This window comes from Myotis yumanensis, unplaced genomic scaffold, assembly GCF_028538775.1.
Source record: "Myotis yumanensis isolate MYYU_CA2020_CCGP unplaced genomic scaffold, mMyoYum1.0.hap1 SCAF_3, whole genome shotgun sequence".
Taxonomy (NCBI): Eukaryota; Metazoa; Chordata; class Mammalia; order Chiroptera; family Vespertilionidae; genus Myotis; species Myotis yumanensis.
In genome coordinates this window covers 57,888,345-57,905,447 of record NW_027223754.1, presented here as the reverse complement: position 1 = coordinate 57,905,447, position 17,103 = coordinate 57,888,345, and the positions used below count along the sequence as shown (strand labels likewise).

Here is a 17,103-nt window from a genome sequence, read left to right as displayed (position 1 = left end):
TTATATACCCTCTGGTTCCTTGGTCTTGCATCCCATCCCATTCTTTTTTTATTCCCTCCTATATTCTAGAACTTAGCCTCTGCTGTTTTCTTGATTACAAATTATCTGTCTTTCCTGCTTAAGAAAGAAGTATCTCCCAGAACACATTGTAGTAAGGGTTTGCCAAGCTCAGTTTATGTAGGTACATTAGGCAGCATTTCTCCCAAGATTATCTCTAATTCTGTCATTGCTAATGGTAACTTCTTGAAGGACCTGTAGCTCTTCTTTTGCTGCCTACATTTTTTATTTGGGAGATCTTAGCTAGTCTTGCTCTATCCGACATCATTGTGACTAGATCTGTGTTACAAGAGAGTGTATAGAAGTGTTCAAGTTTTGTTTGAAGTTGTGAGAAAAATGTTATGAAAGTTTGTTTTTCTGAACAAAATGAGGGAAAGTAAGTCATGTTTTGTAATATTTAATTTTATAGGGCGATAACAAGGGTATTATAATTGTTTTAAGATATTGCTAAGGGAAGTTTGTCTTCATAGTTCCAATTTTGCAATTGGTTAACTGTGTGTGTGTATTTGTATGTGTGAGTGTGTATAAGTCACAATGGGATAATTATTTTTGGTGGAAGGTATATATATATATTCTTACAGATGACTGATATGTATTAATTACCCTTAAATTCTCATAGGGCAAATTAATTGAACATTAATTAAATCAACTGAAACTTTTTATTGTGGAACTAAAACTTACTTTCCCTTTTTCAAACTTTTTTTTTTTTTTAATATATTTTATTGATTTTTTACAGAGAGGAAGGGAGAGAGACAGAGAGTTAGAAACATCGATGAGAGAGAAACATCGATCAGCCGCCTCCTACACGTCCCCCACTGGGGATGTGCCTGCAACCCAGGTACATGCCCTTGACCGGAATCGAACCCGGGACCCCTCAGTCCGCAGGCCGACGCTCTATCCACTGAGCCAAACCGGTTTCTGCAAAACTTTTTTTTTTTAATGTGAAAATTTTATAATTTATAAAGTTAAATCTTTTGGTACTTCTAAATCTGCAGTCCATTGGTATTAAATTAACTAAGAAAGCCTAGAATGATATTTTCTCCCCCCCCAAAAACAACAGCAACAACAACAACACTGAACCCTCATTTGAATGTGCAATATTAGACAAAACTCAAAATTTTGGTTGTTTTCTTCTCTTTGGAAAATGGTCCTAACATTTGTTATTTTCTTTTTGGAAGCATCTGAGGATAGGGGCCTACTTCTCAATTTTATTCTGAATTGCCAATGCTTAATAACATTTCAAACAAGTTTTAAGTTCCGAATGTTTGGTTTTTGTGATTTATTAATTTGACCAAATTTAAGTTCCTTAAATGAACAAAGAAAGTAATTGAACATTTGGTGTTATAAATGGTATCTGAGTAGCCACACCAAGAAGAAAAATCACATAGTGGTGCTCATTAAAATGCTAGTCTGAGGGTGGAGATTTGAGTCTGTTTTGTTCATCGCTCCTCCCCTCTCAATGCCTGGAATAGTTCCTATCACATTGTGGGTGTTGAATGCTAATTATGGTGGAGAGTTTTGACCTAGTAGTTAGACTTAGTGCCGGTAATGCCTCATCCCTAATTGAACTGTATGACTACAAGCATGCCACTTGTTTCTAGTGTTTTGCTAAGTAAGTGGGGACATTGAATAGGTTTCACAGAGCTATTAGAAAGATTTCAGGAAATGTTGAATGTGAAATTACTTTGAAAAATATGAAGTGCTTTATATGTATATGCAGTTATTCAGAAAATGAACCCAAAAATACAGGGAACCCTCTTTGTTTAGCTATTTATACTTTATAGAAAACTAATAGTATTTTTTCCTTTGGGGATGTCTGTTTTCTCTAATTATAAATAAAATATTAGAGTTAGAAATCTCAAATTGAAAAGTTTTAATGAGTGTAGTTTATTCAAGAATAGTAAAACATTCAAGACACAACCTTGTTAGTCTATTTCTTTTCTTCTGGTTCTTCTTAGATCGATGTGTATTCCATTTCTGACATGCTTTTCTATATTCTTCCCCACTTCCCCTACCCCTTTAGAATATAAATAACAAACACTCACAGAACTTTCATGGACAGCGTTAGCTCACATGATACCCTACATTGGAATGAGACTAGAGTCTGAGCTAAGTCCAGGTCATGAGGCTGGGATGTTAAATAACCAAGTAATGATCAAAAAGCTTATCTAAGTAATTTGAAACACCCAATATGTGGTTCAGTTAATTTGGGCCAGTTAATAAAAGCTTATCTTGCCTTAAGATACTTGAATGTCCAATAACTATTGAATCAGGACAGGTCACATTTGAGGAGTGTGGGTATAGTTTTCACAAATAGTGTAGCCCTGCACAATTACTATCTTGGGTCATGTTTCCCTATGACTGTGTCTCATCTCCTCTGGGATTATGCTAAGCAAGTGTGAATGGTTATCACTTCTTTATTGAGTTTTTCTTAAATCTTCATGATACCTGTTCCATTCTTGTTTCAGTTGTTATGATGGAGTATTTCTCTCTAAATTTAGCCAATGAAGTGGAAAGTGGTTGGCTAATCCAGTGCTCTGAAGGTGACCTTTTCATTTGTAAAAGCCACACAGATTGAACTGAGACATTAAGAAGCTTGTTAAGTGTCTGTCTCCTGGAACCTGTCCAGTCTCTCCTTGCGTGGCCCAAGATGTTATCTCCATCAGTTCATGTTTCCAGTCTTGAGGTACTCTGTCACATTTGGAGCACAAAATTGAAAGTTGGTCTGTGCAGTTCATTTTAGGTAAGCTTTGTAAAGAATTCCCTTTCTCATTGGAAAAGTAATCTGGAACCATACTGAAATTTTTGTGTAGAGACAGGTTCTCTTGACGTTTGCTATTAGTCCCATATGTGGGAAATAGAAGTCACATTTCATACCTGTGAGCTTCTGTCACATATTTTCTTTGTTTTTATGTTCAGAATAGCCCCAATGCATTTGCTTCACTACTGGTAATGTTATTTAGTACAAATAGTAACAAATAATTGAGATTGGGCTCCTATGAAATTTGCAGTTTCTACCTCATATGTTTCTAGGTAGTTTTTATTTTGACTTTCTATCATGATTAGGAAGGTGTTTATTAAAATAAGCAATAACTTCCTCCGGCCGGTGTGGCTCAGTTGGTTGGGCATTGTCCTGTCCACCAAAAAGTTGCTGATTCGATTCTTGGCCAGGGCACATGCCTGGTTTGCAGGCTTGATCCCCAGTACGAGTGTGTAGGAGGCAGGTAATCGATATTTGGCTCTGACATCGGTTTTTTCTCTCTCCTTCTCCCTTCTTCTCTCTCAAGTCTTTAAAAAACAAAGCAATAACTTATGACAGGATAAATGTTTGTTATAACGAATATATAATTGACATGCTATTTTGTTACCTACCTCAATAAGGAAAAAATAAAACAAGAGATTCTCCCAAATACTTTGTTTACTGTTTTCATACTACTCTGATAATGGATTAAATTTCCTTCATGGCAGCGAAAATTTACTGTTCATGTCTGTTATTTGTGACCTCTACAAAATAAATTAGTTTATGCAATAATTTGTAGACTCTCCTTTTTTGAAACACCAGGCCTTGATCAGAGAGATGATTTAAATGCTAGATCATAACATAAATGTATTGAGTACTTGCTGGTGAGGCACAATGCTAGATACTAAGGATACAGTGGCAAGACAAACTCAGTGGCTGGTGTTTGGAGTATGCAGTCTAGTACGAGAAACATTATAAATATAGCAGCTCTTGCTCTTTTTCTTCCTTTCCTTTAAAACAAGCATGATGACGCTAATGGACCTGAGTCAGAGTGCTATGGCCAGGAAATAATTTCCCAAGGATATGGTACCTTGAGGAGTCATCAAGAGATAAGCAAGTAACTCTATGGGAGGGGCAGGGAGCAGAACAGCCCAGAGCACAGGAACAGAATGTACACAGGCCCTGAGGCGAGATGAGACCCATGATGTGAGAGGAACTGGCAGACCAATGTGGTGGGAGTTTAATGGAGGGAAGTGAAGAGGGAGAAAACATGAACTGAGTGGCTCTAAATGAAACTATAGAAGTGAGTGTGCAGGATTTTCAGGCAGTTAAGGATTCTGGACTGGACCTGAAGATGATGGGGAGACCTCTGAATAGCTTTAAGCAAGGAAATGACATGATTCTGTATAGGAAAGCTACAGGGTACAGTCTGGATTGTCTTATGTGGCTGAGCCTTTTTTGAAATCTGGAAAAATCTGGGGAGTGAAATAGTGATTTTAGGAATTTTTTGGAATATGAGTAAAGTTAGACTTTAGCACTTTTTAAGGGAGATTCTTTAGATAAACTTGAAAATGCTTTCTTATGGTTTTCTCATTAGTATTCTGAATTTCTCACATGACTTCTTGTGAGAAGTGGTAGTTAAAAATGTGGCCAAACTCTTCATGATACTTAATTTACTTTGAAAACATAAGGCTTTGATATTCTCATTTACTTATAATACATAGAGCTTTAAACTTTTATATAGTAACAAGTTTCGTGTGTTTGAGTTTTGGAGCTGTTGCCAGTTTCTATTTGTGAGTTTAATTTTTTTCCACTGTTACAGCTGCAAGATTGTAATTCAAGGAACGGTGTGTGTGTGTGTGTAAGTGTGTAAGTAAAAGTATGTCTTTTGAAATTTGAATTTATAGTTGTGTGTGCATTTCATAAGCGTGTGTGTGTATTAGTACATGCTATATGATTGTGTGTGATTTCCGTTTTTATAGCATTTTTAGATAAGGAATGTTGGTTCGGTAACAGGATTTTCTGGCAGTAGGAGTTGCATTTGCTGCAGATGGTGATTGCAAGTGGTGGGGATGTCTAGTCTTCAGGATGAAACAAGATACCTGTTTTTAAAAAAGGTAGAGCGATCTAAGTGTGGGATTTCTACTGCTCATTGAGATGCAGAGCTCGAGCTAATGTCAGATGTGCACATTGCATTGAGCAGGGGCTGGGAGGAGTAGCAGATGGACTTCCAAAGCAGCCCACCGCTAGGATAAAGACCTCCTTACTTTGTCTTGTGAGGATCCTCAGCCATTTCTGCTGTTGCATGTCCAGCACCATATGGAAAGTTTGCTATGGAATAACCCATCCTTTACATTGTGCCTGTTTTCAGTTTTCTCTATTAAGTTAGAGGCCCATTGGGGTAATACCTGTATTGGTGCAGAAGAAACTCATACCAGTTACCTCTAGGATGAATTTAGTCTTTATTCATAAATATAAACCGGTAACTAAGTCTTACTTGCATTTTGGGAAAACTAACAGCAAGAAAAAATAAGCAGAGCAACTGGCTTGGTAAGAAATGAGCACCTTAGGACCAGAGAGGAATTCGTGTGCTCAGATTTAAGACAGTAATGCACTTTTAAAACAAGAACAGAATTCTGGGAAAATAAGCAGTCAAATCACTTTTAAGTCATTTTTAATTTCTTGGAAATACTAAAAAAAGAATGAACAGGGCTAAAAACCAAGCTGTTCATCTGAATTAGTCAAAGGGATCTCCCAAAAAGAAAGACAAAAAGAGAGAAGTTAGGGGATGTGGAGGACAGATACAGAACTCGAATTTTTAAATAGTTTTAGAAGCAGAAACAGATAGTTGAGAGGAATAAAGCACCAATAAATGACAAAGGAAATACTCCTTGAGCTGAAGACAGGCAAGTCCTCAGAATGAACTAGGGTAGATGAAAAAATATCTCTACCTAGATATCCTGGTTGAACTTCAGATTTTCTAAAGTTAAAGAGAAAATCCTGAAAATGTTCAAAGAAAGAAATAGGTTGTCTACAGTGGTAACAGGCCTCAGACATTCCATAAGCAATATTGAATGCTAGACGAAAAATGAATATTTCCTTTAGTTTGAAGGGAAGTTATTTTCAAACTATAATTTTGCACCCAGGTAAATCCCACATTGTTGGGCAAATGGAAGGGGATTTTGATTCTGCAAAGATTTAGAAAATTTTACTTTGTGTGCACCCTATTGTGATGGTGGAAAAGTACAAGGAAAAAATCCCTGAGATCTAGAGAACAGTGGCCACCAAGATGACCCAGGAGAAGCCAATAAAAAGGGAATAAGGAAAGAGTTGAAGCTGTAGGCTTGTCATGTACTTCACCTAGTGGTTAGGTCTAGTGCCAAACAGTTGCATTTCTTTCCCTTGGTTCTTTTACAATATTTAGCTCCTTAGTGAATGACACTTATTATATCAAAACATTGAAAAGCCACATTTACGTGGTTTACCATCTAATGATCACTTTACAGCGGTCCTAATCACAACTATAAAATGGAATGAAAATGCAGTAAACCTCGACAGTGTAAAACTAGAACTGTCAGATCTGGAGATGGAAGTGGCAGGTAAGAGAGTGTGTGTGTCCTCAACGTCTAACCTTTTCACTGTGGGGAGTCGGTTACCAACAAGGTGGTGTTGGTTTGTCTACTTAAAATCACACTTATAAACACTCACTATATAATCGCCTCCCAATTCTAAGACGAAACTCTTGGAAAGTGGGTCTGACTGTTTTAGACTTTTATGTATATCTTAATGTTCTTCTATGTGCAGGTATTGTAATAAGATAATGAGAGTGGTTAGTTTGAGGGACCCCCTTCCCAAATGTGTCTTCTTTGTCAAAACTTTTAAATTTATGTTTACATTCCACCACCTCCCGAGATTAGTGGGTCAGAGGCCTTTTCTGTCACTGGGTATAAGCCACATGCGTTGTGCCCCTCGCTGAAAGGAGAGTAGTTAGCCCAGGAGGTGCAGAATAGAAAAGATTGTCCAAATTTCATTTCCATCGCTCTTCTATTCAGGAACTTCTAGTGCATCCCAATAGCCTACTGGGCTTGGGTTTCCTGCTCTACTGTACAGTCAAGGTCAGGAGACTCTTACTGGTTATCGAGTCTATCCTTAGTTTGCAGGGTTGGGGGAGGACCCACTACTTTGAGACAGGAGATAATCTAGAATTAGATTATCTGTTCCTTCATAGAATTAGATTCTGTAGCATCTTTCTTAACTTACTTGGTATTGCATGGTAGAACTTGGATGCTGTTCTAGCTGGCTGTCGCAGCCTGCATTGTGGCTGTAGTCCAGTTGAAAGCAGCTGTCCAGAATCTACATGACAGCATCACAACCTCGACAGATTATTAGGTCACTCTTTCCCCTTGTTCTTTTCAGGTTAAGTCACTACTTTCACACAGACCCTCTTGTCACATTCTGTGGCTATTTTCACTGTCCTTAAATTTGATTTAAGCCTGAGCAGTCAGGCCTATGGAGAAAACGGCTCCTATAAAAGGGAATTTTTAAACATGCCTTTGAAGTGTGATTACTACTAAAGTTAAATTTCTAAAAAATCCCCCTTATTAACTGCAGGTGGGAAGTCTGGTGATGATCTGTGAAGCCATAGAGATCACTCTGGTCCTGGATGCCACTGTATTTGGTCCGTGTGTGTTTAAAGCTCCTCTTCATTTTGACCAGCAATTAAGTGGAAATAGTTGACAACCATAGAATTTCCTCTTTCCAACACTCACTTTTCAGCTTTGCTCTTAGACTATGTCCTGGTTGGAGAAGACCCACAGAAGGATCCAGTAGTGGCAGTGAGAGACGAACATTTGACATGAGGTCTTGGTTAAGATTTGAGTAGAAGAGATTTGATGCTTTAATTATGATGACTATACACTTTAACCAATGAGATTGCTTTAACTGTTAAGACCTAGGAACACTTGACCTATTAAATTCAGATTAAGAACTATTCTAAAACTCTGATTCCTAGGGATTAAGTGCTATTAAGCAATGCTCTTTGTGGTGAAATTTTGTAACTCTCATTGACCAAATATTTACTAGACATTTATCTGCCAATCATTGTAGGTATATAATCCCTTAGTTACTCTCAAAATTAATATATTTTAAAACTTCATCCTAATGTTGAAAGTGACTTTCTTGATTAGTTCTCGGTATTATTTAAATGGATATATTAACTCTTTTACTAGATATTTCTTAAAGGTGGTATGAAGTCATATTTTTGTAAATTATTACATTTATTGAAATATTGAGTATCTACAGTGTTTTGGGTTATACATGAATATATATCATGGTTACTAATTTTAAACCATTACATTGGTCATTATAGGGTGAATGAGCTAAAAGTGTGGGAAAATATTCAAATTAATCCAGTAGATTTTTCTAGCTATAATTTGAAGATTGAGAGACTTGGGAGTTATGACTAATTCACCCTAATTAAATACTCCCTAAGTATACCAATTAAGAGCATCGTTTAATTCTACTTATATGAATAGACTGGCAAGTGCATAATAGTTAAATCCTCTCTACTTTGTGTATGCCTGGGAGAGAACACTATGAACACCTGTTTCTAAATAATCGGACTTCCTAGATCCCATATGCTTATTTATCAGGTCATGGGGAAATTAATGCTACTCAAGTTTACCCCATAAAAATAGTGGATCAGATAAGCTGCAAGCCATATGTTACTGTGACAGGGGGCTTGCTCAGTTTGCAGCCAAGTCAGTCATGCTTACTTAAAGTAAACGTGTAGCCTCTCCAGAGAACTTGTACCTCAGTCTGCAGAGTTTATAGAAGTGAACCAGTAAAATACTATCTTTGCCTTTGTTGAAGCTTAGCCCAAACATCTGAGTGCATCTATGGGCCAGGCATTTCTGTAGGATCTAGGTATGTAAAGATGTAATATGACCATCTAGGAAGTTTATACTAGAAAGGCTAGTTGTGAAAATGAAAGTCTTCCTGCCCTGCTGGTTTGTGGTTTAGGTTAAAATGCTGTGTCTGCATGAAACGTCCTGCCCGTATAAGGGAGAAGAAAAAGTATTAAAAGAGTTGATGTCTCCCATCCTTCACTGATCTCAGAGCACGCTGGGCCATGTAGTTAAATTCCTCTAATTGTTTGAATTAGAATTGAGGGATGCCTACCTGTTGTATAAAGAGAAAATAAAAGCAGAAGAATTGAAGGTTTGTTACTTTCTCCTTGCTTCCTTTTCCCTTACTTTCCGGGACTCTGGTAAAGAGACAAAGGTTTGAACTTGGTCTGTGGTTTTGAAGAGACCATATTTCTGAAAAATGTGGCATTTGGGATATTTGTTTCCTCTGAGATAATCTTTGGATAAATAAGTGAGAACAGTTGACCTAATTTGATTAATTGTTGAAAATCAAAGTTCCTTAGTTTGTCACTGAGTTGGTAACATCTGAGGAAAGACTAAGTCTAGATAAGATATATGTACTCCTATGTTCATTGCAACATTATTTACAATAGGCAAGATGTGGAAGCAACCTAAGTGCCCATCAATAGACATGTGGTACATATGTACAATGGACTATTACCCAGCCATAAAAAAAGAATGAAATCTTAACATTTGTGACCACATGGATGGACCTAGAGGGCATCATGCTAAGTGAAATAAGTCAGAGAGAAGCAAAACCATATGATTTCACTTACATATATAATCTAAAGAATAAAATAAACAAAACAGAAACAGACTCAGATACAGAGAACAAACTGATGGTTGCCAGATGGGAGGGGGTTGAGAGGCTGGGTGAAAAAGGTGAAGGGATTAAGAAGTACAAATTGCCAATTATAAAAATAGTCCTGGGTATGTAAAAAAAAATCATAGGGAATATAGTCAATAATATTGTAATAACTATGTATGGTGCCAGGTGCGTAGTAGACTTATTGGGGGACTCACTTTGTAAATTATATAAAAGTCTAACCACGATGATGTACACCTGAAACTAATATTGCAGGTCAACTATAATTGGAAAAAAGATATAATAGAAAAAGCATGCCCATTTTATTTTGAGAGGACAGGTTAAGCTACCTAAGAATTATAAGAAGTGAAAGCATGGAAAATGTCTGCACACTTTTTCCCACCTAGCTTCTAGAACATTTTTTTCTCAGTATTTATAGAAAACTAGAGGCCCAATGCACAACCTCTTGCAGTCCGGAACCCCCGAGGGGTCTTTAGCGCTGTCGTGGAGGTGGAGGCTCCCGCTGCCACTGCTGCTGTGCTCGCCCGCTGTAAGCCCAGCTTCTGGCTGAGTGTTGAGCTTCTGTCCCCTGGTGGTCAGTGTGTATCATAGCGACCAGTTGATTTTCATATTAGGGTTTTATTATATAGGATTTTTGCTACAACTTGCTGTAACTTTTAAGTAGTTTTTAATAACTGCTTTATAGTTTGAGAATGCATGCTGCAAACTTGTCTGAATATTTACCACAGGCTTGCTTATTACCCTCTGACAAACACCTTTTTTCAAATGAGAACACTTCCACACTAAGATGCTACCTTGTCAAGCTCCAGCTTTCAGAGTGGAGCTCGGGTTATCTGCATTCTCAGTCTAGTGTCTCTTCTTGGTCTTTTATTACAAGAATGTTATGAAAAATTGCAGTAAAGAAGTATGCTATCGGCCACCGTTGTAATGTCTCGACACCTGACATATACCCTTGCACTAAAATGCTAATTCTGTGCATGTTTCAGAGTGAATGTCATAAAATTGGCCTGTATGTTAGTCCAGAAGTTGGAAAACTACAGCCATATCTGGCCTTATGCCTATTCTTGTATGGCCCTTTCACATTATTAAGGGGTTGAAAGCAAAAGCATATTTCATGGCCCATACTTTTTATGAAATTCAACTCTCATTCTATATAACTAAAGTTTTACTGGAGCATAACCATGTTCCTTCATTTCTGGATTGTCTGCGGTTGCTGTAATGCTGTGATGGCAGAGTTGAGTAGTTGCACCAGAGACCATGTGGCCAGCAAACCTGAAATATTTACTAGCTGCCCCATTACAGAAAACATTTGCTGAGAGTGTCTAAAGATCTATTAATTTATTGTCTGTACATCTTCAAAGTTGCCTGGCCTGAAAAATAAATAACATATCTATGTAGTTATTTTTGTACATCATTAAGCAAAGTAATACCTTCCAAAATGGACTTGATAAATGCTCCAGTGATGATACTATCAAATGATGAAAAATCACGAAGGCCAGGTGACATGATACATTTAAGAAAGAATCTAAATTTCTTTAATTCTCCACACTGAAAATTATTCTTTTGGCCACAGCCACACACACACACACACACACACAAAACATTTTAAGAAGCAATGACATTCCTATCATGTCTTGATCATCTTTGCCTAGACTTGTAGTGAATATAATAAATATTCAAGTTTTTGTTGTGCAGTCCCTGCAGGTACTCAAAATCAAACTTAAGAAAGCAGTAGATAATACAAGTACAAGGAAAAATAACTGATGGAATGAAAATCTTATCAAAAGTTCAGTACTACATCAACCTAAAGAGTTAAAAAATAAAGCAACATTTTAACATATTCTGGAGTAAGTTGTTTTCACTTACAAACAGCTAGTTCAGTACCTAATGGACACAATGTCTGGCACACAGTATACAATCAATAAATGTTGAATGTGTTCAAAATCTTGACAATTGCACAACTTGGTAATTTACAACATTTATCTTAATAGGAAATGCTCATTAGGCAAGAGAGACAAAGTTAGAAAGCTTAAACTACTAGTATATAATTTGTTGACATCTTTTGAACTTTTTATTTTAAATATTTATTGTTGAAAGTATTACATATGTCCCCTTTTCCCGCCATTGACCTTTTCTAGGCCCCCCCCCCGCTTTGCCGGGGTTCTTGTTCCGGCATCAAGAAGGGTTCAGGAATCTGGAGAAGGCTGTGCGTAGATTAAATAAGAGTCCGGAGAGGAAGCATAATTTTGAAAGGCATTTGGGGGTCAGAGGAGCTTAGCTAAAGGAGCTAAGTTCTAAGTTCTTAAGGTCTTAAGGTCTAAGGTCTCCTGTTTCAGGACCCCATGCTTTTTATTAACACAATTTGTCCTGAGGCGAGGTGGAGATGAACCCTTCAAAGGGTATACACAAGCATTGTCAGAATGGGGGAATTAGCCTACGGCTGTTCAGGTGTTTGGCCAGTAGGAGGCAATACCATGTAGATTAAGATGCCCTTTAGCTTTCTGGCAGCCAAGAATCAATTTAATGTATCCTATTCAGGTTTGGGGAAATGCCTTTAGCCATTCAGAGATGCAGCCCTGCTGTCATGCTGGAATTGGTTTCTAGCACCCCTTCCCACCCAGGCCTTCACTACCCTATTGTCTGTGTCCATGAGTTATGCATATATGAGTATAATTCTTAACAAGGAAGTTTTAGAAACACTCTAAAGGTGGACATGGAATACATGGCAGTAGATAAGAGTGCCAGTGTGATATCTGCAGTACCTTTCAAAGCTTGTATTTGATGAAAAGCCACTGTAGTACTTAATGGAAGAAAGTAGGAGTTAAAAGAATAGAATCTGAAACACGAGTCAGAAAGAATATATGCACCCCTATGTTCATAGCAGTGTTATTTACAATAGCGAAGATCTGGAAACAATCCAAGTGCCCATCAGTGGGTGAGTGGATAAAAAAGATATGTACACTTACACAATGGAATACTATGCAGCTGTACAAAAAAAGCATCTCTTACTCTTTGAGGCAGCATAGAGGAACCTGGAGAGTATTATGCTAAATGAAATAAGCCAGGCAGAGAAAGACAAGCATCACATGACCTCACTTATATGTGGGATCTAATGAACAAAATAAAATGATGAACAGAATAAACCAGAGACATGGAAACATGGATGAGACTGACAAATCTCAGAGGGAAAGGAGGGAGGGAGGGCCGGAAGAGATTAACCAAAGAACTTATCTGCATAGCCCATGGCTACAGACAATAGTGTGGTGAAGGCCTGGGGTGGGACAGGAGCCAGGTGGATGGGCAATGAGAGAGGGAAAGAGGGACATCTATAATACATCAGCAATAAAGATTAAGAATTAAAAAAATAATATATGACTAGCATAGCTTTGGTAGTGATGTTCAGACAGTCTTGGTGAGGGCAGTGCTGTGGCTGAGAGTTCATTGAGGAACAGGTTGCAGTAACTGGTGAGAGGTGAGAGGTGGTGAGAGTCTTCGGGAAGTTGCAGTGCAATGCAGAGAAAGCAGTGTTCTGAGAGGCAGTTTAACTTAAGGCATTTGGGAAAGAAAACCTTGCCATGTGTGGTATGAAATTTATATCCTTATGTTTGGGCCCACCTCTCTGCTATACCAGGGGTTGCAATTAAATGAAAAATACATAGTCATGCCCCCTCCAAGTATGAGAAGCCCTTTACTCATCGCTAGAACTTTGGTGTAGGAGTCCAGGAAAATACTGCTGTTCAGAAGTTTGTCACCCATTTCCTCCTTTGGTTTTTCTTAGGATGATTTTGATCAGCATTGGACCTCTCAAAAAGTTTAATGCCCTTATATATGTATAAAAAACACATTAAATTAATTTGTTGAAAAACAAAATTGCCCTGTGAAAAGTTCTTTTTGTTTTATTTTCTATAAAAATGCTCCCTGTTACAATTCTTCCGCTGCACAGAGAAGAATAAGTAGGATGTGTGGGTTTCCACTTCCTTCTCCTCTCCGCCGCCGCAACCTTGGCACTAATGTAGCATGGTTGCTTTCTTAGCTTGCCTCCCCAATGATGCTCCTCACCTCTTCTTAAAAGCCTCCATGCCAAGGGACAATGCGCAGCATTCTCTCTTGCAATAGATGCTAATTGTGTGCTTGGTTGGGCTCTTGCTGTCATAGTCACAATCATTGCGCCATTGTGCTGGGAGGCTGGTCACAGTGGTTACTGTGCAGAGCGATGAATGCTGTTTACTTGGGATGCGAATTTGTCTGCATCTGTGGGTGACAACACGCGGTCACTGTAATTTGCCTGGCGAGTGATCAGACTGGTATAAAATAACATTATCTGTTCAGCAAGTTAGCAGTCACAAAGAACTATTGATTCCTTTTAACATAGAATTTTTAATGAGAAACTTCGAGTAATGGAGATTGAAGCTGTGAGAACAGCTACCAAGTGTGTGTTGCATATTAACCCCTATTTTTTCAGTTTATTTTGGGATCAAGTTTACATACCCAGAAGGTAAGGAGCTGGGAGTGGCCCACTCCACACATCTCTGCTCTGGCTCAGCTTAACCACAGTTAATTACATGTTAGATACGTGACATGATTGGTGTCAATTAGGAACTGGGCTTCACGTAGTGCCCCCCCCCCCCTCACCCCCCGTCCCCCCCATGAAACTTACAAATTCTGAAAGCATAATCACAGTGAATGTAGATACTTTCTTGCCTAGTTCTTTCACCTATGTGAGGAAAAGATATTTTTTTATGTAGTTGTTGAAAAGGGATGGTATTTAAATCTCAACAGTGCTTACTGAAATGCTAAAATAAAAGGAAACATTTTACTTTTTAAAAAATGACCTAGGTGATATTTTGCAAGGGTCTTAAAAATCCCAATTTTGGAGCTGATTATTTGCTTGACAAACTACTTCCCATGGTTTCTATCTTTCCACCCCATGCCCATTTTTAAATACTTGCCAACTGTTTGCTCATTAGCATTGCTTATTAAAAGTGATTTGGGGAACACATTTCAAAACAATCCTTTTTGTATGTTTTTCAAGTTTTGTCAAATTTCCAGAAAATATAAACCTTTTTATTGCCTAAAGGTGAAGTTTAACCAAATTTGTACTTTTTATTTATTTTTCTCATCTTGCTTGTGTACATGCCTAAATGGTTACTTTTTAGAAAAGTGGATTTTGACTAGTGCAGTAATTTGTATTCCTTGAAGGGAGAAGAAGTGATGTTTCATGTGACTTATTCAGGTTTTTACAGTTTGGGTGGGGTCTTTTTCATGATCTCAAGCACTTAGAAAGTAACAAGGGCTTGGTAATTTTGGAGGAGGGAAACACACTAATTACCCAGGGGAGTTAATGTAAATATTAGATTATCTAACCATTGCAGGTAAAATTCTTTTTTGTTCCTTATTTTATAGTATTAAAGTAATAATATGAATAATTCTACCTTTAGATTTATAGGAATAGTATATGTTCAGTATGGAAATTTGGGAAATATTTTTATAAAAAGGAAAAATCCAATAGATCACCAATTAGTCTCTATACTTGCTATCAAAACTAGCAGCCATTAAATTTTGCTATATGTACCCTCCTGTGATTTTTGTATCACCTTGGCATAAGTCTTGTTTGGACTCAAGGCCATTCAGAAACACAAGAGTCACTTCAAGTTTCTTCCATAATTTACTAAGTTTTTATTAAAAATGTTATCAACATTTTCTGATACTAAATGGGTTGAAAAATTAACCTTAGGAAGAACATAAGACTGTGTATGGCTAATATGAAGAACATTTCCCACAGTTTGTAAAGATGGTAAGTTTTTTTGAGTTTTTCAAAACAAATTTTCCTTGATATATGGGCATGTTGGCTTTAATCAAGGTGAGACTGATTTACTGCTTCTTAAAGGAGGTATAAATATGACCTTCATTCACAAATTGTCTTTTTTAAAAACATACTTTTCCCTTAGGTAAATAGAAGTCATTTAACTTATTCTGATGAAAAGTTGCTTTTTTGTCTTTTCATTTTTTTTTAACCGCTTCCTTTCCTTCCTCTGACAAGTCACATTCTGCTTCCACGTTGCTAACTGCTGCTCTTTATTTCTGCTTCTGTGACAGCCAGCCGATGGCGGAGCCTCTTCTCTTCAAATGTCTCCCTGGCTTTTCCTTATAGTCCTGTTGCAAGACTCAGCCCTTATAGCAATGGCATTAATACTCCCAGCTTCTCTAAAACCTCAAATAAAGCAATACTAACACCTGAAAGAACAGGTAATATTTCAACTTCTCGACTAGCTGCTTGCTTTCTTGTCATTTAGTTACTAAACACAGCTTAAATATCCATCTTGAAAAGCTTGAGAGTAATCTTATCACATGGAGAGTTTTTTTGCACACTTACCTTGGATATGAAAAAGGCTAATGTTAATTTGTACTTTAACACCATTAATCTGCTCTCAGTTGTGTGTGGTCCGCGGTCTGCCCTTGTTGTCAACAGTATGTGTATATAGTTAATGTGTTTCCAAGTGCCCAGTGTGCTTTTAAAATGAAATGTCAAACAATTCAGTGCTTTTTATTAAGATTCAAAAATATAGGGATTTATATCTTGTTCTTTTAAATTATTTTAGCTTTTCATTGTAGCTTTTTATGCAGCCAGGGTTACATAGAAAATAGACATAGTTGCTCTTTATGAGATGAAGATTCTACTCCTGCAGCTTTCTCCCCTTGGGTCCTATCTTCCTTGTTCTCTTACCTCGAGCAGTTGCTTTTTCACTCTCATGAGTGTCTGCCAGTCTCCTGACTGCTCTACACTCAATTTCACAGGTTTTGTAAATGTCTCTGTGTATGTATGTGTGCTTTTTATATGTGATTTTCTTACTTATTTGTAACACTATTGTTTGTAACTGTTTAAAAAATGGACCGGATTAAATTTTAATTTTAAAATATATAATTACTACTGAGAGAAGCATATCTTGTTATTAATTAAAGTGAACATGGACATGTACTTATACAATGCATTTAGATATATGCTTATCTAACGGCATTAATGATTTCTTTTGTTATTATGGTAAAAAAACAACAACAGGAGATCTCTCTTCTTTACAGTTTGTATTGGTCACTTTTTGGTGACATGAAAACAGGGCAGAAACTGGCGATTGTTGATAACATGAATTATAAAGCATAAATAGATATCAGTTCTTTAGTCTAAACAATAAACCTACGTGCTTTGTTTTTAGGTTACACCTCCAGGGGCTCCCCTCTCAGTCCCCAGTCGTCTATAGACAGTGAGCTGAGCACTTCAGAACTGGAGGACGACTCCATCTCCATGGGGTACAAGCTACAGGACCTCACTGATGTGCAGATCATGGCTCGTCTGCAAGAAGAAAGTATGTCTGTTTGTTTTTTTTTTAGACCAGAACACATTTTAAACTAGGGGCTTCTACTAGAACTGTGAGGGCATGGGGAGTTTTCAGGTATTTCTTCCCAGTAATGGGCACACACTTAGGTCCTTTCTCTCATACTCTGTCCTGCTTTGTAGGTGGAGCAGTTAATGCTTCTCACATTCTCATGAGCATCGTAAG

General features: G+C 37.5%; 1 protein-coding gene across 2 annotated transcripts in view; it reads left to right on the top strand.

Annotated features, from left to right (window-relative positions):
* The window catches only part of SLAIN1 (SLAIN motif family member 1), a 56,025-nt gene that overhangs the window by 22,483 nt on the left and 16,439 nt on the right, over positions 1-17,103 (top strand). Inside the window, exons 3-4 of one of the 2 annotated variants that reach the window (XM_070407442.1) lie at positions 15,647-15,796; positions 16,759-16,908. In XM_070407442.1, coding sequence (XP_070263543.1) covers positions 15,647-15,796; positions 16,759-16,908 — 300 coding nt within the window. The remainder of the gene's footprint in view (positions 1-15,646; positions 15,797-16,758; positions 16,909-17,103) is intronic. The other variant, XM_070407443.1, reaches the window with a different exon arrangement.